Source organism: Limulus polyphemus, unplaced genomic scaffold (genome assembly GCF_000517525.1).
Source record: "Limulus polyphemus unplaced genomic scaffold, Limulus_polyphemus-2.1.2 Scaffold3622, whole genome shotgun sequence".
NCBI classification, from domain to species: domain Eukaryota; kingdom Metazoa; phylum Arthropoda; class Merostomata; order Xiphosura; family Limulidae; genus Limulus; species Limulus polyphemus.
The window spans coordinates 59,919-86,829 of NW_013669232.1; the positions used below are offsets into that span (position 1 = coordinate 59,919).

General features: G+C 34.8%; 2 protein-coding genes across 3 annotated transcripts in view; both read right to left on the minus strand.

The window, feature by feature from the left end:
- Positions 1-19,688, minus strand: part of LOC106469702 — a 45,863-nt gene extending 26,175 nt beyond the window's left edge. The window contains exons 1-3 of one of the 2 annotated variants that reach the window (XM_022398277.1): positions 19,000-19,688; positions 14,199-16,778; positions 13,531-13,699 (exon numbers count right to left, since the gene is read on the minus strand). In XM_022398277.1, coding sequence (XP_022253985.1) covers positions 13,531-13,699; positions 14,199-16,586 — 2,557 coding nt within the window. In that variant the 5' untranslated portion in view covers positions 16,587-16,778; positions 19,000-19,688. Of the gene's footprint in view, positions 1-13,530; positions 13,700-14,198; positions 16,896-18,999 lie in introns of those variants that run through there. The other variant, XM_022398278.1, reaches the window with a different exon arrangement.
- Positions 19,689-23,350: 3,662 nt separating this feature from the next.
- On the minus strand, positions 23,351-24,867 carry LOC106469701 (60S ribosomal protein L27-like). The gene is made up of 2 exons (XM_013930213.2): positions 24,756-24,867; positions 23,351-23,540 (listed from the first exon to the last, which is right to left on the minus strand). The coding sequence occupies exons 1-2, from the start codon at positions 24,834-24,836 to the stop codon at positions 23,367-23,369; spliced, it is 255 nt and encodes an 84-aa protein (XP_013785667.1). The 5' UTR covers positions 24,837-24,867; the 3' UTR covers positions 23,351-23,366.
- Between the last annotated feature and the right edge of the window lie 2,044 nt (positions 24,868-26,911).

Below are 26,911 nucleotides of genomic sequence, written 5' to 3' on the forward strand. Positions count from 1 at the left end.
AGATTATAATTCAAATTTTAGTTTTATACATTAGTTAATTTTTAATTGAAAAGTAAATATTAAGAAACATACCTAAACATCAATTTTTGTGTGTCACGTGGTATGTTGAATGCAGCACTGTTTCAAATTAGATGTTTGTGATGTCAAAATACAAAGTATATAATTTTTTACAAATTAGGAACTCAACTTACTGACATTGACAAGCTAGAATATAAAATAAGAACCTATCTTTTCTATTCGTTGAGATATCGCTCACATACTGAATCAAACACAGTGGCCCCACTAACCCCTTTCCATTTTTGGAAACATTCCCTTATATACATTTACTTTTATCTATGACATGTGAATAACAATCATAAGCTCAGAATGTCCCCTTAATGGCTTTCTCAGCCATTTTCAAGTATTACGATGTCATCTCATTCATTTGATACAAAACTTCAAGGTGGTAAGTTGAGTCTTTCATATGCTCAAAATTTCCAATTTTTTGAAACCCAAATATAGCTTAGTTACTAGGCTTGATAAATTATAGTGGAATTCTGTGCTTTGATACAGTAATTTATGATTTTTAGTTATTTCAAATTAAATTTTAAAAAAAATAATTTCATTTCACATCCTCTACGCATGAAACTTTATAAGGCTTTGCAACTTACGACAAGCAGCAATGAATTCAAAGGCCGTAACTAGAAGAGATAATTGTTTGCTTTACTTCGTTATTTACTGTTCAATGTTTTAAGAAAATAAGTTTAAAAACTTATTTGTAAATAGTAATAAAGCATATACCTATATTATGTATAATAATTGAAATGTGAGTGTATTTAACAAAATACTAGTTCATTAAAAGACAGCCAAGACAGGTCACTTTGTAAAGACTAAAGGTCAGTTTTATATCATTGAATATGGTAATATGATCGCATGTGTGCCGCATCATTGTGACTTCTGTTTAGCCAGGCACGGCTGAAAGGCCAATATAATAAAAATAAGTAATATATATAAATGTATAATATTATGAGATTTAAACTATTTAGTCTAAACATCTGTGTTTTTATGATATAATTTGTAGTCATTATAGATTGAAAAAGGCATAATTTATATTTATTTCTTCATTTTTTATGGTAGTTAAGAGATCGGTCAAATTGACCAAACTCATACAGAGATTTCTTAGTGAAAATAACAAATAAAATACAATTTTTTTTCTTAAGAAATGTTTGATAACTATCTGGACATTATAAAAATTTCGCATATTGAATCTGAAAATTTTTTGATGATTAAAATTTTTTTTTCATCTTAAAACGAAACTTACTTTGCATGTTGAATAGGCAAAAAAAGAAAAAGGCATGAGAAAAACATTGCTTAAGAAACCTTAAGACTTAATAAAAAAAAACTGATATTTTGCATATGAAAGTCTTAGAATGTTTATTGATAATCTGCCAAATTTTGTAAACATATGCTTACTAATAGTTAGAGCATGAAAGCTATAACAAGCACAAAATGGTTACATGGTCAGTCCCAGGGACTGAACATGTGCTGAAAGAGTTAAGCCACCATGACAGAGAGGAAGGGAAAGAAGAATAGAGAGGCATAACATCAGATAAGAGATCATAAGATGTGCCACAGATCCATGTGTGGGTGTATGTCTAAAGAAATGCCAGTCTTCATGCAGGAAGAAAAGGAAAGTGAAGAGCCTTCCAATACCAAGAACTCCATGGCATGGAGACACAAGGAAGATGGTTGAGAATAAAGAAGAATTTCTAGGAAGAAGGAAAAGATGCAAAATACTGAGGAGAGGTGAGAGAAGGAGAAGAAAGAGAACATGGAGCACAAAAAGCAGAGCCAGAGCTTAAGAAAAAACTTGCACTATGCAATAGTCATAGGTGAATGGAGAATACAGGTGTCCAAGGCTGGGAGAAGCAGGCACTGAAAGTTCTTTCCAGAGCCAAGAATTGGCTCCAAAAAAGATTACCACCGAGAGTCTTGACAGTCTGTCCTATGGAAGAGGGAATAGCAAGTAGATAGGATGAAATATATTAGAGGGTTTAGGCCTACATGACTCCCAAGGACAGGTAGCAACCAGAGGTGTTTGTGGTCTAGGGAAGATTGTTGGTGAGCAGCCATAAGTCAAGAATCCAAGGAAATGAGAACATCCACAAAGATTAGTGAAGTAAGAAAAGGGGCAAACTTAGGTCAAAGAGAGAAGAGAAAGGGAGGTTGGCAATCAAAAGGATAGCATCTAGAACAAGAAGATTCTAATAATAGGTAAACCAAATTAAAATAGAAAGAGCAGATGAAAAAAAGTAGCCAAAGGAGAAAATAAATAATGTGTTTTCCCGTTAAAACTATCAAGTTTGTGATGAAGGGTTGCAGGAAGAAGGTGAAGGGTGGAGATATAGCAAGGAGTGCAGTAAAAATAAGGTTACGAGTTTTAGGATATTTTTTTATGCATTTGTTATTGTGAGGAGCACAAAGAAGAAATGTGGTGGCTAGAGAAATCAAAGTTGCAAACAGGTGGATGGAATGAATGTGCAATGAGGACAAAAGTAAGGTAGCACTTAATATAGGCAGTCAATCAAAGTGACTAGAAACTGATGAAACACAGGAAATAAACAAAAGTGCTGAGAAATGAATAAGCCTATGTTATCAAGTGCTAGTATTAATGGGGATTACTGTTCATATAAGTTGTGTCACCCTCCTATTGGTGGAGTGCTACAGCATTATGACCACCATGTCACAAGCTGGCATAATACACACAGACATGTTTGAAGTGGGAGTATATTCAAGACTTGTGGCATGTGCAGGAAATTTCACATCAATGAAGTGCAAGGTAATAACTTTTAGTGGTGAAGAGGTAAGTAACATTTCTAAAATATAATTTTAGGCAATTTTATGGAGATTTCATAAAACATAACATAGAATTACACATTTTAAGTGACAGAAGAAAAGACTGGAGAGCAGATGAGCAAAATATTAGCTCATGCCCATCAACAATGACATATTGTAAATTCATGGGACATTAAGGCTCTCTATAAGAAGGTATTGTCCTCTTTGACAAAGAGGCAGAATGCTTTGAGGAAACACGATGAAGATGATTTTTAATTTATTTTACCAATTTAGTAAAAACATGAGAGGGATTTTCAGGTATTAAGCACTATTTTTCATAGGAATACAATTATAATTATTGTACATTTTGTAAAAATGATCTGAGAAATTTTATATTTCTTCAGAGAGCTACAGAATTTCTGCAGAATGTGGAATACTCTTACTCAACATTTATCAAAAAAACCTACTCAGACAAATGGTATTTAGATAGCTCATTATTACTGTTGCACTAGAAATCATTTCAATTTATACAGCAGAAGTAAAATAATCTATTTTTAATTTACTTAGGAGATTGGCCAAAAAGAATGGAATGAAAAAAGTTCAAAATTCCAAATAAAAATAAAAAGACATACTTCATATAATGGAAGGGAAGTAACTATGTTATACACTAGTATTAATTAACACTAAAGTCATTAATTTGAAAATATATCAGAGGTCTGAAAAACAGTACGAAGGATGATGATTTTAGCTTCAAAACACCAAATTGAATTATATACAGGGTGAATAAAAAACACCATCTAATCATTTTGAAAGACTGCTGTTGAATTAGTTTATAAAAAGGCATTAGACTTTCCAAATTGTAAACTACTGATGCTGATTACTGTTTGCACTGTAGATTTTATGACATTTAAAATTTATTGAAGTTATAATTTTCCTAAATGAAAATGCATTTCAGATAGGTACTTCCCTCCACTCACAAGATCAGATTTTATCGTTTTGTGCTGCCCAGTATATGCAAACTATTTCAAAAATGCAAACCACAAGCATTCACCCTCCCTCTGTTGTAATCCACAGTTCAAACACGTCTCTCATGCAAATCATCATGCGTCCTCTCTCCACCAATAGGAGAACACTACTATCACACAATGCATGTTATTCCCTCTACGCATCACTACCGAACTATCACTTTGAAGTTTGGCAGAAGACGCGAGCACAGGAAGATTGTGAGGAGGACGGGTGAGAAGTACCTATCACAAATACATTTTCATTTAGGAAAATTATAACTTCCAATAAAGTACTCTCTTTCCACTCATAAGATTAGGTTGAATCCCACATTGAAATAGAGGAGGGACCTGTGCGAGAGAAGCACAGGCGTATCTCCCAGTAGTGTCCTGAGGACACACCCAAAATGAGAGGAACAGATCATATGATCTGAGGAGGGGTACTACACCACATCTGAGCCAGGTATCTCTTCGCCATGATCATCAACATGATCAGGAGGACCATACATGGCAGAAGATTAAAGGGAGCACATCCACATGGGAGAGGATAGTTTAGCAATGTATCTTAAATAGAAATCAGAATAATTCAATCCCACGATGGAAGTGGGCAAGTGAGGATGTGTCCCATGGTGTATATTGGTTAGTGACAGACTGTACTTGGTAAGTCAACTACAAAACCTCACTCGCTAGGTACCGACATCGTCGCGAGGGTAGGATGAGGATCATAACATCTTCACCTCAAGTCCCAGAGTCAAGAGTGAACCTAACATTCTAGTCTAGGAACTCACAGGGTAGCCTGATGCCAAGGAACCAGGAATGTGTCATCCAGTATATGAGGGAAGTCCTTCGCATGCACTCAACCCTCACAATCCTAAAACCAGCTGGTAACAAACTTGTCATCAAACAAACAGGAAACCCAGGACAGAAGCAGAAACAGGCAACACAGACCTTCTTCAGCCCACAACACAGAATACAAGTCCAGAGGGGAAGTTGGACTACCCCAAACCTGTGTGAGGACTTATGTGATTGGTTCACTCAACCTCCACACGAAGGTAGGAGGAGAGCACCCAATCAGATGAGTGAACTGCATTTGGGCATCTCAACTCCCAGAAATAGTTACTCAATTGAAGAATCTTGTAATCCCTCTACACCGGCAGAACACCACCACCCTATTCTGAACTAAATGGTTATAGTCATTTTTGTGGAGCCCATCCAACAGGTTGCTTCCATGGTCAACCACCACAATGGCTTGGAAATGTTAAGGGGTAAGGACCCCCATACTCCACTGGAAGAAAAGGGCGGAAATGCGGTGGAGAGTCCAGGATTGTAACACCCGAGACAGAGCAATGGGTGACCGTGAAACCCTATTTTGAAAAGCAGATCACACAGATTTATTCAATCTAGGTATAGCAGGGATGGGCAGCAATCCCCTTCTACTTTACCCATGCCATCCATGTGTGGTATGGTACAGAATGGGCATATTATGATGCAATTATCACAAGGAATTTACACTCTAGTAATCTTGTGAAACATGAAACTCAAGGGTGAGCATAAATAACCATGGAAAATGTGTAAGAATCAACATGTCTTACAGTGCAGATCTGATAGCAAGATGTCTGCAAATGGTTATAGCCATCTAAGTAAAACCCATTGTAGAGACAGAATAACTGGTCAGGCACCACTTGCCACAACAGGATCCAAATTGAAGGTAGGGGCCCCTGAAAGAAAAGAAAGCATTAGTCAGGACTTACCCCATGTCACAGCTGCCCCAAAGTTTGTAGTATAGCTATAGATGGAAGGTAATACCCCAAGGAAGCACAAACAGCGATGTGGTGTAAGTACAAGTCGGAGATGAATGTGTGTGGAGTCGTTCACATGCCTGATTGTAGAATCTCTTCCAATGGCCGATAAAGATGAAAGGCAAGAGAGAAGATAAGGTGATGAATTTGATGTCAGGAAATATGAAAGAGATCACAATTGGAAGGAAACAGACCAACTAGATCAAATGTCAAACCCAATTGGTCAGAGTAACCAGGGCAAGATCATGGGAAGAGGAAGATTGCCAAGGGATAAAAAGCCGGGAATGAGGACCCCAGAAGGAAGCCGTGTGAGCAATATAACAATGAAGGACACAGACAGGACAGACGAGTCTATTTGGAATAGGATGAGGGTAGAGAGGAGATATAGACGATAGACAGATAGGGGAAAAGACAGACTGACCTTCTCAAGCTGCAGAGGTCTTAGGAAGGAAAGCATGATCCATATAAAGATAAAGGTAGGAGGAGTGGTAAAAGGTCCTGGTAATGTTGAGGATAAAAAATATCAAACCTAAGATGCCCACAGATCAGGAGGAGGAGGAGGAAATATGCCTTCAAAGAGAGGTGAAACAGGGAACACATTAACAGAGGTTTGAACGGAGGTAACATGAGGGCATGAAGGACCACATTAATATCCCAGTCTGGGAATGACAGATATCATGGTGGCCAATTGAGCCAGAAGAAATGGATGAACGTGGAAAGGTCAGGGGAAGCAAAGACCCTGTGGAAGCATGAAAAATGGAATGTATGGGATAACACTACCCGAAACTCCAAAATCGAGAAGACCGAAGATCTCCTCTCAAAGAGCCATGTGAGAAACTCTGAGATACCCCAATTCAATGCCCAGGAGCAATAAATGCTCCATTTGCATTGATAGACATCCAAAGAAGAAGGGCGAATGGAACATGCTAAATGTGAAGCTATTCTGTGAGTGAAACTGAAATTCCTTGGCAAGGATCTGGCAAGCTTGTACGGATGATGCTGGATGGAGTGCCAGTGACTAGGGTTGACAGAGCAGGTTGGGACGGAAGGGAAGAGAAAGGACTACTTACAGTTGGAGCAATCGAGGAAACCAAGGTTGAGCAGGCCAGTAAGAAGCAACCAGAAGGACCGTGCATGAAGTGACATGGATGAGGGAGACAACCTGATGAATTAAACAGATGGGAGGGTAAATATAAAGGAATAGATGAGACCCATCCTGGCTGAAGCCATCCACAGCCAGGGCTCGAGGACGTGGGACCGGGGACCAAAACCAAGGTAATATGTGATTGAGGGTGGTGGCAAAGGCATCGTTATGGGGCATATACAGATGCAGACAGAACCACCTAAAAATGGAAGGATGCAGGGACCACTCTGTGGGATAAACGTATTCAGGTCAGGAAAGACGATCAGCTACGAGATTCAAAGCACCCAGTAAATGACATGCCATCAAATAAATGTGATGTGTGTGGGCCCAACAAAGAAGATCCATAGCACAAAAACATAGGGATCTCGACCTGGTGCCACCTTGGTAATTGATATGAGATACCACAGTAGAACTGTCAGAATGGATCATAACCAGTAGGCAAGAGAAAGAAAGTGATCCAAAGCCTGACAAACAGCCAGAAGTTCAAGAACATTGATGTGAAGAGAACTCTCCTCCACAAACCAATGACCTGAAACATCCAAGTGATCCACCCAGGTACCCCAGCCCTGAAGGGATGCATCTGTGAACAGATGTAAATCTGGCTGTGGAGGAGGAAGCAGTACCCCCGCCGACATGTGGGCCCTGTTCAACCACCAATGGAGATTGTCTACAAGAGATGAGGGTAGGGATATAGAACTATCCAAGGGATCCTGGACAAGGTTCAATTGATCGTGAAGGACCCATTGAAAAAAACCACATATTGGCTTTGCCCAGAGGTATGAGAGGGGTCATGGAGGATCACATTCTCAAAAGCGATAGAACCTCGCAAGCTGTAAGAGAGGAAACAGACAGAGCTTTCCAAACACACCATTCCACAGAATGGAACTGGAGAAGAAAATGTTAGGCCCGACTGAGATGAGTGTTGAAGAAAACACCCAAATGGATAAGATAGTGAGTAGGACAAAAGAAAGACTTATTCAATTTGACCAACAAGCCCACCTGCGCAGCTTCAGCCAGGAGCTGGTAAGTGTGACAGGCCGATTCCCATTAGGAATGAGCAAGAAGAAACCAGTCATCCATATAAATATGGAAGTGCAACCCCATGGCATGAATATGTTGAGCAAAAGAGCGGTCCACACGACAAAACACATATGGTGCTGAGGCCAGGCCAAAAGATAAGGCAGAAAACTAGTACACAACCCCCAATGGACAAACCGAAAATATGGACAGGAATACTCTGCCACAGGAATGTGTAAGTAAGCATTGGAAATGTCCACCTTGGTCATCCAAAGACCTGGAGAAAATACCCAATGAAGATGAAATCAATGACAGGATGCCAATCCCCAGTCTTCTTAGGAACGACAAACAGGCAGAAGTAAAACCCCCATGAACCTAGTGGAGCTGATTCAATAGCCTATTGTGTGATGAGGTCATGAATTGCCTCTGACAGATGCTGGCATGTCGAGGAATCCAGAGGAGAAGGGAACAGGAACACTGGATAAAGGAAGAGTAACGGGATAACATATTACCCTCAAGAGCACCTTGTGAACCCAGATATCTGAGAGAAAAAGTCCCCACACATGAACGAAATTCAAGAGATGAGCCCCAACTGGGCCCGAACCAACCACATAATCACCAGTGCTGCAGTTGGCAGAATGTGTGTTGTCGAGTAATTCGTCGATTCATGAGGAGGTGGGATAGGAAGAGGTTAGGAAGGGGAAGGTTGGGGGACAGGAATCGGTGGCTCACTCAGTTAGTAAGGGTAGAATGTTGATGGGCCGTGGCCACCCGCGACTACAAAGACTCATAACACTGCTACAATGATGCCATGCAGAGGTCTCTCAGATAAGGAGCCTGGAGACGGGTCCACGTCAAAACTGCATCACGCCCCAAGAGGTCCCCATAACAAACAAACCACATTTGAAGAACAAGAGCCAAAGACAACAGACGAGCCAAGGATTCCAGCAGAATACCCCTCAGGGTTCCTGTGAAGAGCCTCTGACAGAAAGTGAAGGGTATAAAGGGACCTTAACAGGGTTGTGAGGGTAAGTTGGACAGGGTAATCTGAGTTTGCCCCCCAAAAAGGGAGAACCAATCCCCAATAACTGTTGGCTGAAAAAGGGAAAGTTAGACTGATCTGAAGTCTTTGGGGGATGAGAGGTTGAGAGGTAAATCAGTCCACGTGAACCCTAATATCAGGTGATGGGAAAAATACTAAATAGGGATGGGAAGTTGTTTCATGCAGGAGGGAAGGTCTAGAGCAGCATTTCCCAAAATTTTTTCAACTGAGTAAAAGCTTATGGAACACTAGACATGTGAATTATTGGTGTACAGAGTATGTTGCACATGCAGCGCCCTCTATATTTATATATTATTCATTTATTTATCTAATAAAATTACATATTAATAAATTTTTACATTTTTATACTTATAATATATTTTAGGTACAAACCTCTCCACTAAGATTTCATGTAGAATAGATATGGCATCTTCTATAATTCTTCTTCAATGCAAAATTGGTATTATCTAATTCTAATACATAGGAAAATATTTCATAATAAGTTATGATCCTACAAAAAGTGTTAAATATTTTATTAAAATATAAAATCATGATTTTCTCATGGAGCACCTATCAATCTCGGATGGAACACCAGTGTTCAGTGGAATATAGTTTGGGAAATGCTGGTCTAGAGTCATAGGAAACAGGTGTAATAGACAAAACATCACATACCTGAGAGATAAAAGTCTGGTGACAGACAAGGCGAATCATCAGGTAGTGAACAGGAAGATGCAGCAAATTCCAGAGGGGGGGGGGCAAACGATCAAAATCGTTTTCAGTCTGGCCTGGCTCGAAGGGCTCTGGAGGAAGTGGGGCAGAAGTAGGCAAGAGAGGTTGGCTCATACATCGCTCAATCTCCTGGTGAATAAGTTACAATATATTCCGCGATAGATCGCCCATGCCTGTGGCTGAACATACAGCATCAAACACTGGCAAAGTACCCGAAGTGGTGACTGTAACTTTGGAATTCATAAGCAGGAAACACGAGGAACTAATGCTGTATTAAAATGTTAATTCCAGAACTGTGAAGTGCAGTAAATAAAGTCAAGAAAATATAAAAATGAAAAAATAAACCACCTCAAAGTAAATGAACAATGTAAAAAAGAATGTCTGAACTTGACAGCTGCCAAACGAGAAGTGATAGTTCAGTCGTGGCGTGTAGAGGGAGTATCATGTGTTATGTGATGTCTCCTATTGGTGGAGAAGTGACGCATGATGATTTGCATGAGAGACATGTTGGAACTGTGGATTCCAAGAAAGGTAGGATGAAGGCTTGTGGCATGCATTTCTGAAAAGTTTGCATATATTTTGGGAAGCACAAAATGAGAAAAGCTAATCTATGAGCAGAAGAAGAGTACCTTATCGGAAACAAATCTCTTCATACATACAGTATTATGCATCTCATTTAGGATATACTTTTATTTTCTGAAACAGGTTTCTTTATGTGTATGGCCAACTCTTATTGACATCTTATTTCACAATCAAAGCATGCACTACCATTCTCTGCTCAAATTATACAACCAGATTAGTTTACGTATTAACCAATTAAATTTACATTTTCCATGCTATGGGTGTCCATACTCCAATTATATTTTATTTATTTATTTTAAGATTTATAACATTTAACAGTGTAATTTAGTCTATCTTTCACAAATGACATGGGTTTTCATAGATAAGGGACTAAGTGTATTATTTACACAGAGGAGTTAAAATAATAATTGGAAAAATCTTACATGTTCAGTTAGTAAAGTTCAAAGTGTTATGTTTCTATATATCACTAAAAAAAAAGGGCAAACCCAAAGGGAATGAAGAAGATTTCAAGAAAATGAAATAAACTTGTGCAGGTTAAAATACCTAACATAAAGGAAACAAAAATAAGGTATAAAAGCTTGCTCAGCAAAATATTAAATATCATAAAAAGTTTTTTTGTTTATATAATTAGGAAAAAGGTAAGAAAATATTGAATGAATACTAAGATTTCAAGAATAAAGGTCTTAGTTAAGACAAACTACTTCTAAAACTTTCTACAACTGAGTTAGGACTTGTTTAGATGTTTAGTATTACTTTTCAAAACATGTTGAATGCAAGGTAATAACTCTTCATAGTACAGAAGTAAGTGACATTCCTGAAATATAATTTTAGGCAATTTTATGGAGGTTTTACAAAATATAAGAAAATAATTCAAGAAATTAGATGCATATCAATTTCATACTTCTCGGTAAGATTTAGGAATCTTATGCTTCAAATCACTTGAAGGATCACTGTATAAACTGGAAATGGATAAACAGAACTCAATTCTTTTATAAAGATTTTTGTCTTGCCAACTTAAAAAAAAAGTTCTTTTAGCAAACTTGGTAAGGTAATATAAATATTTAAGGTAGAATTTTATAATAGAGAACTTAATATTATATCATGATTGTAAAAACACTTGCATGTAATAAAAGCACAGTTTTCTCATTAGATTAATATGACTAATGAATAAAATGTAGGAGATTTTTGTTCATTATTTAGATGTATAATACTTCTAGTAAAGTGAGTTGTAACATTAAAATTTTACAATGTAAGTTTATTTCCAGTTTATACTTTCCTATGTATGCTGAACTAATTTACTCCTTCGAATCTTTGGTAGATTTCATCTGCCTGAAGTTTTGTAATGGATGTACTTAGTACAGAGACCAAAGTGTTAATCACAAAACTAAGCAGATGTGATGACATTGCAGTCCATTGAAAACTCAAAACTAATACTACCTACTCTGGCAAATTCATTCATAAAATAGTTGTTTTTTCCTAAACTTTTTATTGTCACATTAATTCCTGCAAATCTTGTAATAATGTCCTCATTCACATTTACAAGATTTTGTACTGAATTTTGTACAAAATAATGTTATGCTTCATAAAGATTAGACTTAGAAGGCTTTAGAAACTGAAACTAAACAAGTTTTTATTGGTTGAATATATGTGCTTAAAAGGGGAATAGAATTTTATAAGAATGTCCTAAAATAAAATCTTTGTAAACCTATGCTGCTAACTCCCAAACACCCCAAAAGGATTACCAATATTCGAAGAATTGCAATGGTTATTGTATCAACACTGAACTTAATTATAAACGTTTAGACAGATTCAAAGTACAGTCTTATTACTCTGGAGAATTATTGTTGTAAACACTGTAGGATACATATATAAGCCAATAAGTTCCACATCCTGTTGTCAGCAAAACGTTTTCACTGATTCTAAGTACAATATGATTACTCTAAATTTTTCAAGACAACATTATAGAATATATAATCCAATATATTAAACATCCTATTCTCGGAGCAGGGGTCAAGTCAGCTATCTCTTTGTATGTGCTTTGTTGCTTTTAATGGTATTGTATTATGGTATCACATAAACAGTCTACTCATACAAGCAGCAATTTACTGCTATATTTTTAGCAGGTTTCTACTTTAGTCGTTAAGAATAAAATAAACACAGAAAATAAATGTGAAATGTTTAGCAGTTCAAACTCTTAAGAGAAGTACTTTGAAACTTCATGACCAATAAAAAAGAAAAAAGGGCACAACTGCTCATTTTATTTCTGATTTTACAACTTTTCGTTATACTTTGATGATTTGTCTATAGGCCGAAGAATCATGTATATCATTGAGGTAAAGGTAATAGTAAATAAAATATAAAGTTTTATATGTATTTAGGAGGTTTTACAAGTTACACAAATGAAATTAATACCACAGAATTCTACTACAATTTATAAAGCTTAGAAACTAAGATGTATTTTAGTCTAAAAGAATATGAAATTCTGAGCAAACTAAAGACACACCCTACCTTGTTGAAATATTGGTTGAAAAGAAAGAAATGGTGCCAAGTCCGTTAAAATAGCTGAGAAAGCCACTAGGGGGACATTCTGAGCTTCCGATTGGTTATTCATGTTAAATATAGAATTAAGTGTATATAATGGAGCATTTCCAAAAATGGAAAGAGGTGGGCGGGGTACCACTGTGTTTAATTTATTACATGAATAATATCTTAGCACATTGAAAAGAGACTCTTATTTTATATTCTAGTTTGTCAATATCGGTAATTTGAGATTCTAGTTCATACAAAACTATAGACTTAATATTTTGACTTCACAAACATTTAATTTGAACCAGTGCTGCATTCAGCATACCACGTGACACACAAAAATCGATGTTTATCTGTCTTTTTTTTTAATATTTGCTTCTAAATTTAGAAATTGAGTAATATATATAGTACTAAGATTTGAATTATAATCTACAGTTTGATACCAAACTTATTGACATAAATTTGTGAAATAGTAGTTCAATAAAATTTTGAATGTTAGTCAACAAATGTGATGACATGGTCTTTGACCTGTGTTGAAGGGGTTAATGTGTGTGTGACATTTTCATGACTCTCCCACATATAACTCTTTCTCATAATATCTATTGCCTTATACAACTACAGGCCATGAAGGTTTTACTGAAAATACACTACTAGCAAACAAAACACAAATCCAGGAAAAACTGGCAGTAGTAATGATGGCACTATTTCTCTTCATCTTCCAAATGCACACACACAGCCAAAATAAGCAAAATAATGGGCTAATGATTTTTCATATTAACTTTGTTTTCTTACTCTTTATTATTACTGATAGTATTATTACCAGACACTGTAAATCTTTAAAAAAAAAAGATACAAATCTTGAATGATATTACTTACCATGGTCTTGTTCAATACGAACATGTCTCACCAAGCCGTTTAGTTTAAATGTAAGGCTGAAAATGTAATGTTCATCAGAACTGTCCCGGACAACAAAAGATCCATCAGGTTCACTGGCCAATAACTTCTCTGCTGTCTCTCCACTAATAGGTCCCCAATACCAACCACACTGTAAAGAGTTTGGCATTTAAGAAGTTTTACTATCACAAGTTACCATTACCATCAAACTACATTATTATGTAGTAATTAGCATTTCAAAAAATATTATGTTGTAGCTCATTTAACAAGGTTCTTAAACCTATTAAATAATGTAAGAATTAATGTTGTTTTTAATGGTCATGGTCTAGAATATTTCATGTTAAGATTTCTATTAATATGATTCAGAGAACCGGTATACTGTTTTAGAAATTGCAATATAAGATCAACTCAAGCTAAGCTTATTTGATACTTGCTAATATTGAATTTTGTAATAACAGCTCTTTCTTATTCTGATCAATAATGGTTATTATGAGTTTCTGTGGCTTAATTGTATGTATATTTTATTTTTTCAAAAACAACATTAACAGCATGCTGACTAATTTCTGTGAATGGTAGAAGTGATTAATACCAACTGAAATTGCCATTAACACAAGTATAGCTTTATCAAATGCAAAATTTTCTCAACTTACATCTTTTACTTTCTGGATACTTGCTGCATAGTCCATTTTTTTTCTTGTGTAACCCTCTAATTCTTTCTCAAATTTTGCATGAAAGTCTTTAGGGTGCTCTTCATCATCAGAGAAGTCCCATCTTGATCTTTCTCGAGGAAGAGGTGGAAGTGCTCGGTTCATAAATGGGCTAGTGTTGGGACTCTTGTCTTTCTTTTGTTGACCATTTGTTCTAGATCGTTGTTTTGGTCTGTTTTTTTTTGAGCTAGATTTTTTTAAACCGAACAAACTTACAAGTACTGCTTTGACAGAAGCTGGAAAACTCTTTCTATGACAAGATTTTTCAGGTCCAGAATTCTTTGATCTGCGGCTTCTGTTGTCACTTTTCTTTTTTGGCCTCTTATTGTGAAAGTTTATTCCAAAAGAACGTTTGACTAGAGAAACTTTAGGTTCCATGGAGTTGTTCAAGTGCTCCTGTTCAAGAACTGAAGAATCAGTGATGCTTTCAGGAGAAGGTTCTAATGTTAATAGAGAAGTACGAACTTCTTCTAATGTCATGTGAATTGGTTCTTCTCTGGAAATGTTTGAAGTTGGATGTCTGATAGCAGCACCTGAAGCCCAAAACAAGTCCCATGGCACACTGTGTCGCTTTAAATCAACTGAAGCTTCAATATCTCCACCTACAGCTCCTACTTCCTGTTCAGTCACTAGGGTGCTGCTTGTTTTTGTTTCTTCTGATATTCTTCCTGAGGATGAAGCCTCTGTAGCTCGGGCATACAGGACTGATTGAGACTTCTGGCTTCTCTCTGGTTCACCATAGTCAGAAATTGCTTGTGTTCTGTCACAGTCCTTTCTCTTTGATGAGGGACGTTGAGATGTTCGACCTCTAGCTACATCACTTGTACTTGAATAATGAGAAACAGATGGAGACTCGCTTGTACTTCGTTGGCTCTGTGAGCTTCTAGATGGAGGACGAATTGATGGTGATTCTAAGGAACGATTGAAATAAGATGGTACATCATTCTGTGAAAGGCTACTTTCCAAATGTTCTTTAAAAGCTGATCTTCTTCCACTGTACTGACCAATTGCTACAGCTCCACTATGTAAGGACTCAATACTACTTCTATATTCATCACTGTCTAGACTTACTGGAGGAGGTCGAACAGGTTTAGGCTTGACTACTGTGGTGTATCTTGCTGATGGTTCACTACGAGAGCGAGAGGACTTGTAACGGCCCTGAAAATTAGATGTACCAGCCATTTTATAATTTCCTTCACTGTGGGCAGTCCGTGGTAACCCATAGCTGTCTTCACTCCAGCCTCCAGAAGAAGTGCTGTAGCTTGCCTCACTACAGGTTTCATCTTTTCGTATACGAAGGGGTCTTATTCCCCTAGGTGGGCGGACAGGAGGAGACATGCAACTAAAACCACGAAAATCACCTCGCTTTACTGGTGCCCCAAGAAGAGAAACAGAATCTTCAAAGTCAGTGTCTTCATCTTTTCGGAAGGGAGGGAATCCTGTACAAAACGGAATGGCATCAATAGGAGTGGCATAGTCTCCATCATCAAGACGAACAGACAACAAGGCCTGAGCTACAACAGGGTCCGGTGAAGTACGAACAGGAGAGCTAAACATATGAACAGAATCATATACGGAGGAGTTTAAGTAAGTGCTACAGTCAGTGTGGGAACTGCCTTCATCACAAGAGCCTAAATACTCTCCATCATGGCTATTATCAGTTTGTGAGCTCCCCTCATCACACGATCCAGGGTCTTCTCCACTATGATTATTTTCAATGTCTCTTGATGAAAGCCCTTTTATTTCCTCAACACTAGGATTAAGCAGCACACCACTGATGATATATTTGCTTTTGTCAGCACCACAAAAATTTGGACCCATATTTTTTTGATCAACAAGATTTTGGCAATTAATGAGCTCTCCTTCAACTACTTTACCTTTCTGATCAATGAATGATGAGTTAATAAGTTCAGCACTGTCCACACAATTCCCTGGTGATTTTGGACTAAGCAAGCCAATGTCATCTCCAGATTCTTCACTGTGAAACACATCATTCCTCCAGATCTCTGCTTCTCTTCCAGGAGATTGAAGGCTATTAGATAAAGACAGTGGGCGTGCATTATCTCCCTCAAACCCACTATCAGTGCTAATATTTGGTGACTTCAGAGTTCCATTCTCAGCTGCAGTGACAGATTCTGAATGATTGTTTATTTCAGGAGAGCTAAGCTCACCTAGCTGTCCACAAAGCTTTCCTCCAGGATTTGTGGAATCTACTGGTAGGAGTATATGTCTTGAGTTTTCCTCCATTTTAGCTTGTTCTTCCAATGATATGTGTGGGTGATGAGTGGAAATCTGCCATGTGACATAACAGGAAGCACTAATAACCACCATAATTAATTATCACAAAGTAACCATAGTTACTGTCTTCAGTCCTGCTGACCTCAAGCACATTATATACAAAACAAATAGTTCTAGTGGGCATTTTTCACAATTTTAAATTTAAAATGTCAGTTTTTAATACGTACAAACACTCAAACCATCTGTAGTAAAACTGAAATGAACATCATGGCTAGAAGTTGTTTGCTGCAAACACAAAGAAGAAATAAAATGAACAACAGATTAATAGTGATATTAGGATTAAAACTGTTGTATAAGAAAGAAACATTGTATCTAGGCTGTAAAAATACTTATAAGTATACACTACAGTAATTCCAAAAAATATTATTTACAGTTATCTTCAAATCCTATGTTTTAAATTTGGTTTGTAAAGTTTTCTCTTTTTTTATTTTGTCCAATTTAAAAATATTGAACATATTTGACATACTATTAACATTGTCATTTAGAACAATTAGTCAATAAATTAAGAATCATTTTAGTAATTATACATTAAAGATAAAAAAAATTAAGTCTCCATCTACTGATTACTGTTTTTGTATCAACTGATAAAACTATTGACACATATTTTTCACATTCCACAAAATACCTACAGATTTTTGACTAAGTATGTCTACATCATATCTTTATACTTTCATTAAATTCTATGGCATGTTTTATCACTGCAGAGCAAGTTATTTTTAACGGGCTATTCTAGGCTTAAGAGTAACCATTACTAGTCTCTTAACTTAAGCCATCCAAGCAATGTGCTGTTATTGGTGGCACAGCAAATATAATTTTAGATTGTATCTACATACATATTGAATACAATTTAAAAGATATTATAATGTTCATGTATAGGTCATTGGTTTGACCACCTTTGGAAGACTGTATTCAGTCTTGGCTCCTTACCTTAGAAATTACATTGAATTGTTGATGGGGTTCAGAGTAGGGTTACTAGGATGAAACCTGGCATGAAAAGGTTGTCATACAAGGATAGGTTAAGATCTCTGAAATTGTTATGTCTTGAAAAATGAAGAGTTAGAGGAGATCTGTTTGAGGTGTATAAGATTGTAAAAAAAATTGATAGTGCTAATGCATCATCATTTTTTATATTTAATGGTGAGAATGGGGCACAAATATAAATTTTACTAGGGTAGGATTCATCTTTACCTAAGATAGCTTTGAATGATAAGGGCTGACTTTAAATGATTTATTTTAGAGTTTGTATAGTGGATGTGATGACAGATGGACCAACAGGTCTTAAATTATATATATATATATATATGTGTGTGTGTGTGTTACTTTGCATATACAGTTTGTAGCTTTATTTGATCCTGTTTTGGTCTTGAATATTCCATTTTTCAACAAATTATCTTTACAATAATATTATAGTACTTAAACATACAACAGCAATTTATGAAAATTACATAGGTTAGTATTTGTGACATGATATAGCCAAAGCAATCACAAAAGCTTCACGCTAGATATGTGCATACAATAACTATCAAGTTATACAAACAGTATTACATATTCTTTTAAGGGAGCTTATGAAAACTGTTAATAAGTACAGACTGAAACTTTTTTGTTATATGGTTATCATATGTTTAATCCCACTCACAAGTAAATTCTCTGTTTTAACTTCTAGCATTCACAATTATTATAGTTTTTTATTAAATTTTAAATTTTTTGCTCTAGGCTATTGTGATTTTTATTGAATATCTGCTTTTTGGAGTTTCATATATATAGAATTTTTATGTGTTAACTGCAGTATTATGATTAATGAAATATGAACTGTTAGTAATACACTAATATACTATTTTTAAAATGTTTTAAAAACTCATTTTAATAACAATTTATAAATACCAATAACTCTATACTAATAGTAATAAATAAGCTCAACAATACACGCTGAGTGATATTATTACTATTAATTGTTTATTGTAATTATAGTTAAACAACTTTAAGGTAAACTAATAGATAAACCCAACAATACAGATTGATATTACAAACTATTAATTGTTTATTGTACTATTAGTAGATATACTTAAAATTAAGCATTGATTCATGTTTGTGCTGTAATAGTACTACATTATATTTCATCTCCTCGAATGAAAAATTACGTCATCATGTGAACAACTCCTGTCCTGAGGCACGATGATGCGGCTCATGGGCAGATAACACAGAAAATCGAAGAGAATAGAGGCTTAGGTTTACTAGCGGCAGACAGGCTTAAGCGTCCTATGTTCAATAAAACTGACACAGTGACAGAAATCAAACTTGTCAAGACCATTGGAGTTTCTCTATTTAGAAGGCAGGAGCTACTTTGTAATTACTCAACACTAAGTCAATTTCATATTACAGGTAAAACACGTTTTAAAAACAAATTTGATGAATCTTGTTTTCTAATGACATGTATTACACTTCATACCTAATCCTTCTCCCTGAAGAAGGTGTAGCCTAACCAGTATCCTCCATTCATCAACACACTTAAAAGGTATACGTACTCCATTCAATACAATAGAAACTCAGTGAACGTCTCGCGTATCCTCGCGTGTCACGAGATAGTGCGCAGTGAAGAAGTTTTTTGATGTCAAGTTGTGTTTTCCTAAATTCAACGACTAAATTTTATACTATTACTAATTAACTTTTTACACTATTTGCAGTTCATTACGTTTCAAGATAAAAATGTGTCTTAAGGAACATTTATTACTGTTTAAGCGTGTGAGACAGGTTTAACTTTAATCTAAGGGTATGGCTGTTTCAATGTTTGGAAGACAGCATGAATCACTCAGAATCAGTGAATGTGACTGGTGAAATCGTTTATGAGCTCCACAGTTTGGGAAGTTTTAACTAGTTTGGTTAGCACAGAAAATTAATTTCTAACTCTATGATATATATATTAATTAATATTAGGAATGTGGGTAGACATAAAAAAATGTGGAAAATAATACCGTGGAAGTTTAACCTCAGAAAACATTAAACAGTAGACTAATAATTGTATTAGTTATTCTGATAAGTGATATGGACCTTGAAAATTGCAAATATGGTTCTTTTTTTAGTTTTTTAATAGTGTAATAATAGTTAATACTGCTACTATTAGTATTACAGAACAGTAAGTTTATATTTATCTGTTAACAGTAGTATACTTTTAATAAAAGTTTTATAAATTATAGTACTGGCTGGGAGTGTGACTGTTATGGTAGTTTTTGTTTTTTTCATTCTACTGCTTGTTTTAATCTATGATTCATATATTCTGAATTGTTGTTTTGCCAAAGTTTTAATATTTCATTATAAAGTTCCTAGTAAGTCCTGCATTTGGGATATTTGTTTTGTTACCTTTTTTCAAAATTTGACAGTTTTAATACATTGTAAACAAAGAACTGTAAAAACCAGCATTGATAATTTTCATTTTGTTTAAGTTACAAAATATATAAATGGACATGGACAATAGTTAGTATTTTAAATTTAATTGGAAAGAAAACAGTGCTTGGGAATCTGAATGTTATAATAAAGAAAATTATTCCAAAGTCTTCAGCGAGTACCAATAAGATAAATATTTCAGTGGCTTCCTTTTTGAGTTTGTGAGATGTAAATGTATTTTTTTTTCATTATCAGCAATCATAAATTTATAAAAAAATTATGCAAAAATAGCACTACAAGCCAGACAATATTGAACACACAAAAGTAAATCAGTAAATCTGATTGGCCTTTGGTATGGGTTGTCTTGAGATGTAGATGCAGGTAATTTAATTTATTTGAAAGATAAGTGCTGAATTTCAGTGTTTTATTTTTATTTTAAAGTTTAGTATAGTGAATGGGACAGTCTAGATAGACTAAGTGGTCTCTTGGTGTCTTTAAATTTACCTTGTATCCTCCACTCTTCTTGCATATCAAGGAGGGGTGGAGGATGATGGAGCAGAGAGCTGGCTCATATAAGTTCACTCTCTATGTCTTTAAAGGTGGCATTTAAATGCATTTACACTGCTTACAGAAACTGCTTCAATTGGAAGATTATTCCATATATCCACTACTCTTTGAGAGAAAAAGAACTTCCTTAAATCCAATCTGGAGCTCTGCTTATATATTTTATACTTGTAGCCTCTAGTTATGGAATTATTAAATATAAAGATACCTGCAGAATTTAGTCCTTCAAGGCTTTTAATAACTTTAAAGACCTCAATTAAAAAATTACTCTTTGAATGATGAGTTTCAAGTGTAGTGAGATGTAATTTCTATAACCTTCTTTTATGAGAAAGGTTATGATAACCTGTTATTATCTTAGATAATCTCCTTTGAACTTGTTCAAGTAGATCTACTTCATCTTTTTTGAGGATATGGATGCCATACTTGGATACAATATTTAGGTGAGATCTGATAAGTGATTTGTACAACCAAAGCATCACATTACATTTGTTATTTATAATAGTTCACTTAATCCTACCTAAAACCTGATTTGTGGCTTTTGCAAATTCTGTGTATATATGTATGTGTATATATATATTTGTGTGTTTTATAAAATAATGTTTCTAGGAACAATAAATGTATTTCATTCTGTACTTGTTAATACTACAAGGTTCTAAATACAGTACTGCCTCATTATAACAATACCATTAGGAGCCATATGCACCCAAGAGTGATATAGGTGGGGGAGCATTATAACCAAGTAGTCAAGAAGGCACTCGTGCTGAACAAGTATTGATTTAACAGACTGTTAAGGTAATCAATTAACCTTATCTCCACAGGTCTTCTTATGGTCATGGTTCAAAAGCCATATCATCACATTTATAGACTCACATTCAAAATTTTATTGAACTACAATTTTATGTTAATAAGTTTGTTATTAAATTGTAGATTATAATTCAAATTTTAGTATTATACATTAGTTAATTTCTTAATTTAAAAGTAAATATTAAAAAATAAATCCTAAATATCAAACTTTGTGTGTCACATGGTATGTTGAATGCAGCATTGGTTCAAATTTGATGTTTGTAATGTCCAAATATAGAGTCTATAGTTTCTTATGAATTAGATACTCAAATTACCAATATTGACAAGCTAGAATATAAGATAAGAACCTCCTGTCTTTTCTATTTTCTGAGATATTAATATATCTATTGAATCAACCAAGGTGGTCCCTGCCCACCTCTTCAGTTTTTGAAAATACTTGCTTATATGCACCTACTTCGCCCAGTGATGTGTGTATAGCCAATCAAAAGCTCAGAATGTCTTCTCAGCCTCTGTGAATTATTTATGCAGAAAATCTTTTCTTTTCAAGTAGTAAGGAAAGACACTAATCAGCTCAAACAATCATATTTTTTTAGACCCTTAGTTACTATGCTTGATAAATGATAGTAAATATCTGTGGTATTGATATAGTAATTTATGATTTTTGGTTATTTCAAAACGTATATATAAAACCAAAAAAAAATTATTTCGTTTCGCATCGTACACATACAAAATTTGATAAGGCCTAACAACATATGGCAAGTATCTAACAAGTACAAAGTTTGTAACTAGAAGAAATAATTGTTTTCTATACTTCTTTATTTACAGTTCTATGTTTTAAGAAAAATACCTGAAACTAAAGAACTTATCTGTAAGTAGTAATAATGTATATACAGATATAAGGTATTATAACCGAAATGTGATTGTATTTTACAATGTTCTGGTCCACTAGAACATAGCCAAGACAGGTCACTTTGTAAAAACCAGTTTTATATGCTTGGATATAGTAACAGGTGTGCACGTCCACCACGTCATTGCAACTTCTGTAATGTTAGTCATGTGTGGCTGAAAATAAAATAAAATAAAAATAATAGATATATATACAGATGTATAATGTTATGAGATTTAAGCTATTTAGACTAAATATATATGCTTTCGTGTTATAATTTGTAGTCACTCTAGAATGAAAAAGGGATAATTTATATCCATTTCCTAATTTGTTATGGTGGTTACAAGGTTGGTCAAATCAACCAAATCCACACACAATAGTGAAAATAACAGATAAACATAAGTTTTTTTTAATGTTTGATAATTATCTGAAGGTTATATAGATCTTGTGTTTTTTTCTTTTTGAATGTTGACTGTCTAACATGCAAAGTAATTTTGGTTTTAAGGTTAAAAATACTTTTATGCATCAGAAAGTTTTCAAGTTTCACATGGAGAAAACATTACTTAAAAAATCTAAAAACTTAATACAAAAAAAATTATATTTTGTATACTAAAGCCTTGTAATATTTACTGATAATCTGCAGAACTTCGTGAAGATAAGCTTGCTCTATTAAAAGTTATGGCATGAAAACCAATCCTGTATTGAAGGATCTAACAGTATGTAATAAAAAAATTGTAAACACACAACAGAAACTTCAAAATATATATGATACTAAGCAACTAAATCAGACATAGAAAAAAAAAAAAAACATTCATAGCAGACAATAAGATACAATTACTACTGAAGACCAAAAATATCAATAACACCTAGTTTATGATCATATGTGATCTAACAAAGTTGACATTGAGGATTAACTTCAAGGAAAGAATTTTGCAAAAACTTAAATCCACTGTTGATGGTTGAAATTTTACTTAACAGTATATATGGATTACTGTTAATATAATACTGATTGCAAGAAGTGCATATTAGAATCATGAAACAAACATTCTGGCTTTCAGGAAGACAGTTTGTGACAAGGAATCTACCCTATACAATATTTTTTCTCAGAATTCAAAGATTATAATAAATGAGCAAAAATTTACATTTCCTCAACCAGGACCTCAAAATTTCATTAATAAAATTTACCTTGTGGGCATCAGATGATTATAGTTAAACACCTTTAGAAAGGGTTTAATTTTATTATACTTCTTCTGTCGTTTCTTGCTCATTCTTCGAACCACCTTACGAGGATACCGGTCAATACCAGCAACAAAAGCATGGCCATATGGTTTATCTGAGGTGCCTTCATCATTATTCTGAAAGGAATATCATAGCAGTTGTTAAGTAATGAAAAGAAACAACACCCAATATTTCAGAAAACACATCAATCTTGCACTTCACAGTTCTAAGGGTCTCCAAAACTTTATTTCAGAAAAAGCAATGTGTTTGTGTCTTGATATTAATCTAATATTTTTAATAAAACAGATCTTGACAATAAATAACTCTTAAGACCAATTACAAATACAATTCCCTTCACTTCATGGGCAAATGGCTTGTTTTGCATGCTCTCCTAAGCTTAAACCATTACTATTCCTTTTGGGGTACACATCACACACTTGGATTTTTCACACATTCAAATAAACAAGAAAATTTTACGCAGAGAATCAACAGATTATGCAATCTTAACAACACAAATGTTACAGAACCTACCTCATAACCTGAGTGAAAGAAAGCTGTAAGAGCAGGAACTTATAAAAACCTTGTGAAAATAAGAACAACATTACTTGAAACATTCATAGATGAATAAGTGTTTTGATTTTTTAGCATGTTGGAACTTATTCACTCAAATTACAATATTTGTAAACTTAACCTTTATTTCATTCTTGTACAAGGGAACACAAGTTTTAAATTCTGTATGATCTCCCTGCTTCAAATCACTTAACTAGCTGAAATGTTGAGTTCTAATATTTTGTTTTCATATACATTTTATTGACATTTACTTTTGATACAGCAATAAAAATCCAAACTGGTTTAATTTTTTGTCACCCCCCCCCCCCTCAATTGCAATTTTCATTTATGAATAATAAACAGTTAATAATCCTAATGATGAACTAATAATCCTGCCACACAAAAGGCAAAATATAATTTTGATAATGTTCAAACTTTGTTTACGGAGACATAAACTAGAAAGTCAGGCACACCTGCCATGTCCATCTGTCACATCCTTTTTTTAAAAAATTGCCAATAATTCTCATGTTTTATATTATATCATTTATGACAAATAGAAAGGCATAGCTTTAGTCTATCAAATGAAGTATTATGTTGCTTTCGGTACGGAGTGTCTACTTCATTATAAATTGTCATATATAGTAAGAATTATTATTTTTCCATAAGTTTTTAAATTTGATATGTAGGTGTACACTCACCATTTAAAAAGGTGCTCCCTGGTCTGGCTTAAGTTAAATTCAGAGGCAATCTTTTGCATTCGGTTAAAAAATACACAAACATGAGCTTTGTAGTCATTCCCTTACCTTTACAATAACAGCTTTTCGTCCAGCATACTTGCCATTTAAGACAAGTACCACTTTTCCTGATTTCATAATCTTGCCCATTTTGATGCTAAAAAAAATTATACAAGCCTTAAATTTACTGTTGCTTTTTAACAAGTATTTGTTTACTTCAACTTAAAAAAAAAGAACTTACATAATCAGAATAAAATAAACAGTTTCAAAATCACACACACAAAAATTTCTTCCTCCATATTAACACTATTGAATTAAGGGAAAAAGAGATCACTAAATACAAGATCCAGATATTGCCAATTCATTACTTCAAAGCTTATAGAAATAGAATGCATGAAGTCCTTTCCCCCGATCTGCTAGAAATAAAACCATTAGTGGATCTGAATATGCCTGAGGTAGTTCCACACAACCACATAAAGCAACAAATTCTTAGCATTCTTTTTAAAAACCCTGTTGCAGAAAAATTGAAACTTTTGTATTCAGCTCCTCTTTTATAGTACAAATCTTCTTTCTGGAGAGTCAATAGAAATGTTAGATTTTCATCTAATAACTTTAGCTGATTTACTCAAAAAGAATGAAGGCTGGTTTATAAATAATTTAGATGTATGTTTAAATCAGTTTTCCATTCTAGTGTCATAAGTTGTGAGAAACTGACTGAAACAATTTCTATGAAATCAGTATATTTGTTTTGATGGGTGCTACAGCACTGATGCCCATAAATGCTATTTCATGAGTGATTTTTACAACCACTTGTCAATTAATAACACAACACCTACTATTTCCGCATGTCACAGGAAATTTAGAAAAAATGAGAAAAAACACAATTTTTCACATTTACTGATAATTTTGTATCACATCATGTTGCAGGTTTTAGTTACACAATAATGCAATAACTATAACCTCTGGTAACCTTACTGCTAAGTGTACACAAAATACTTTGGTCTCTTAATAGCCCTTGACCAGTCCACTGGTCTGACATTGAAAATTACATCTTTGTCTACAGTACAGTGTAGCCCCATTATAACGCGATTATTGGGGTCTATAAAATGTCATCGCGAAACAAGCAGGGTCGCGTTAAATTGGGTTCAAGAAAATCACTGTTCAAACTGATCCAATGTTGACCTAACATCCTAAAACACCTCTATTTTTGCCCTCTTTGACTAGTTTTGTACACGTTCCCTTTCTGGCAAGTAAATTACCTCTGAATTAAAGAATTTTGTGAATGAATCGTTGTTGTTACAGTAGAAATTAAAACACAAATTGTTTTTAGTGGGCTTTTTAATAAACAAAACAGCAAATTAAAACATTCAAGAATATTAACAATCATCATTTGCAGTTTATTTCTTAAAAAACTGATCGAGTGTTCCTTGCTTGAACGTAGCATGTCTCTGGCTGCAAGCAAAATCTAGAATGCTTCTAAGTTGGAGGATTTTTATGTGGTCCACCTCCTGAGTCTCCAGCCAACGGAGGCTAGCCCGGAGGTGTTCAATGGTTTCAGACACTTTTGGTGGTGGTGATGGAGACTCTTCATTATCCTCTTCTTGTGGCTCGAGAACCAGTACACTTGCCTCCGTCGGTACTATAGTTACGTTATGGACGATCTCGGCATCCATCAAGTGCTCATATGTTGAGCATTCGTCATCAACAGAGTGCCACTGGTGTAGCTCTTCTTTGCCTCACAAATCTGTCTTGTCATCATCATCATCTTCCGTGGTGGATTGCCGTGATGAAAAGGCTAGCCCCAGACTCTTCTCCCAGCATTTCTCTACACACAACAAGCTGACTGCTGCCCAGACCTTCCCACCTATTCAGGCTTTTCAGATAGGCTTCAAGCGTTGTTGAAGGATTTAGTGAAAAACACATTTGAAATGCATTTAGGAGGTTTTAGGGATAACACAAAGGAAATTTGAGATTTTTTAGATGACGAAAAGTATTTCTAATTTTGACATGAAAATCACTTTGCACTCAGACTAGTTAAAAAAAATAATTGATATTTTCACGGACAAATTTAAGTAAAAATACTTCATTAAAAAATCCGATTTTTTGTGTGCAAAAGGCTTCTACTGTTACTATAAGTCTACAAACTTTCTTAAAGATACACTGAAAATATTAAAAGTTATTAGTATGTACACTATAACGAGGTCGGTCCCAGGGACTGCCAGTGT

Coding starts and splice junctions, on each gene's coding strand:
- LOC106469701 (XM_013930213.2), bottom strand. CDS start 24,836: ATGGGCAAGATTATGAAATCAGGAAAAGTGGTACTTGTCTTAAATGGC. Junction 23,541..24,755: donor GAAAAGCTGTTATTGTAAAG/GTAAGGGAATGA, acceptor TATTCCTTTCAG/AATAATGATGAAGGCACCTC.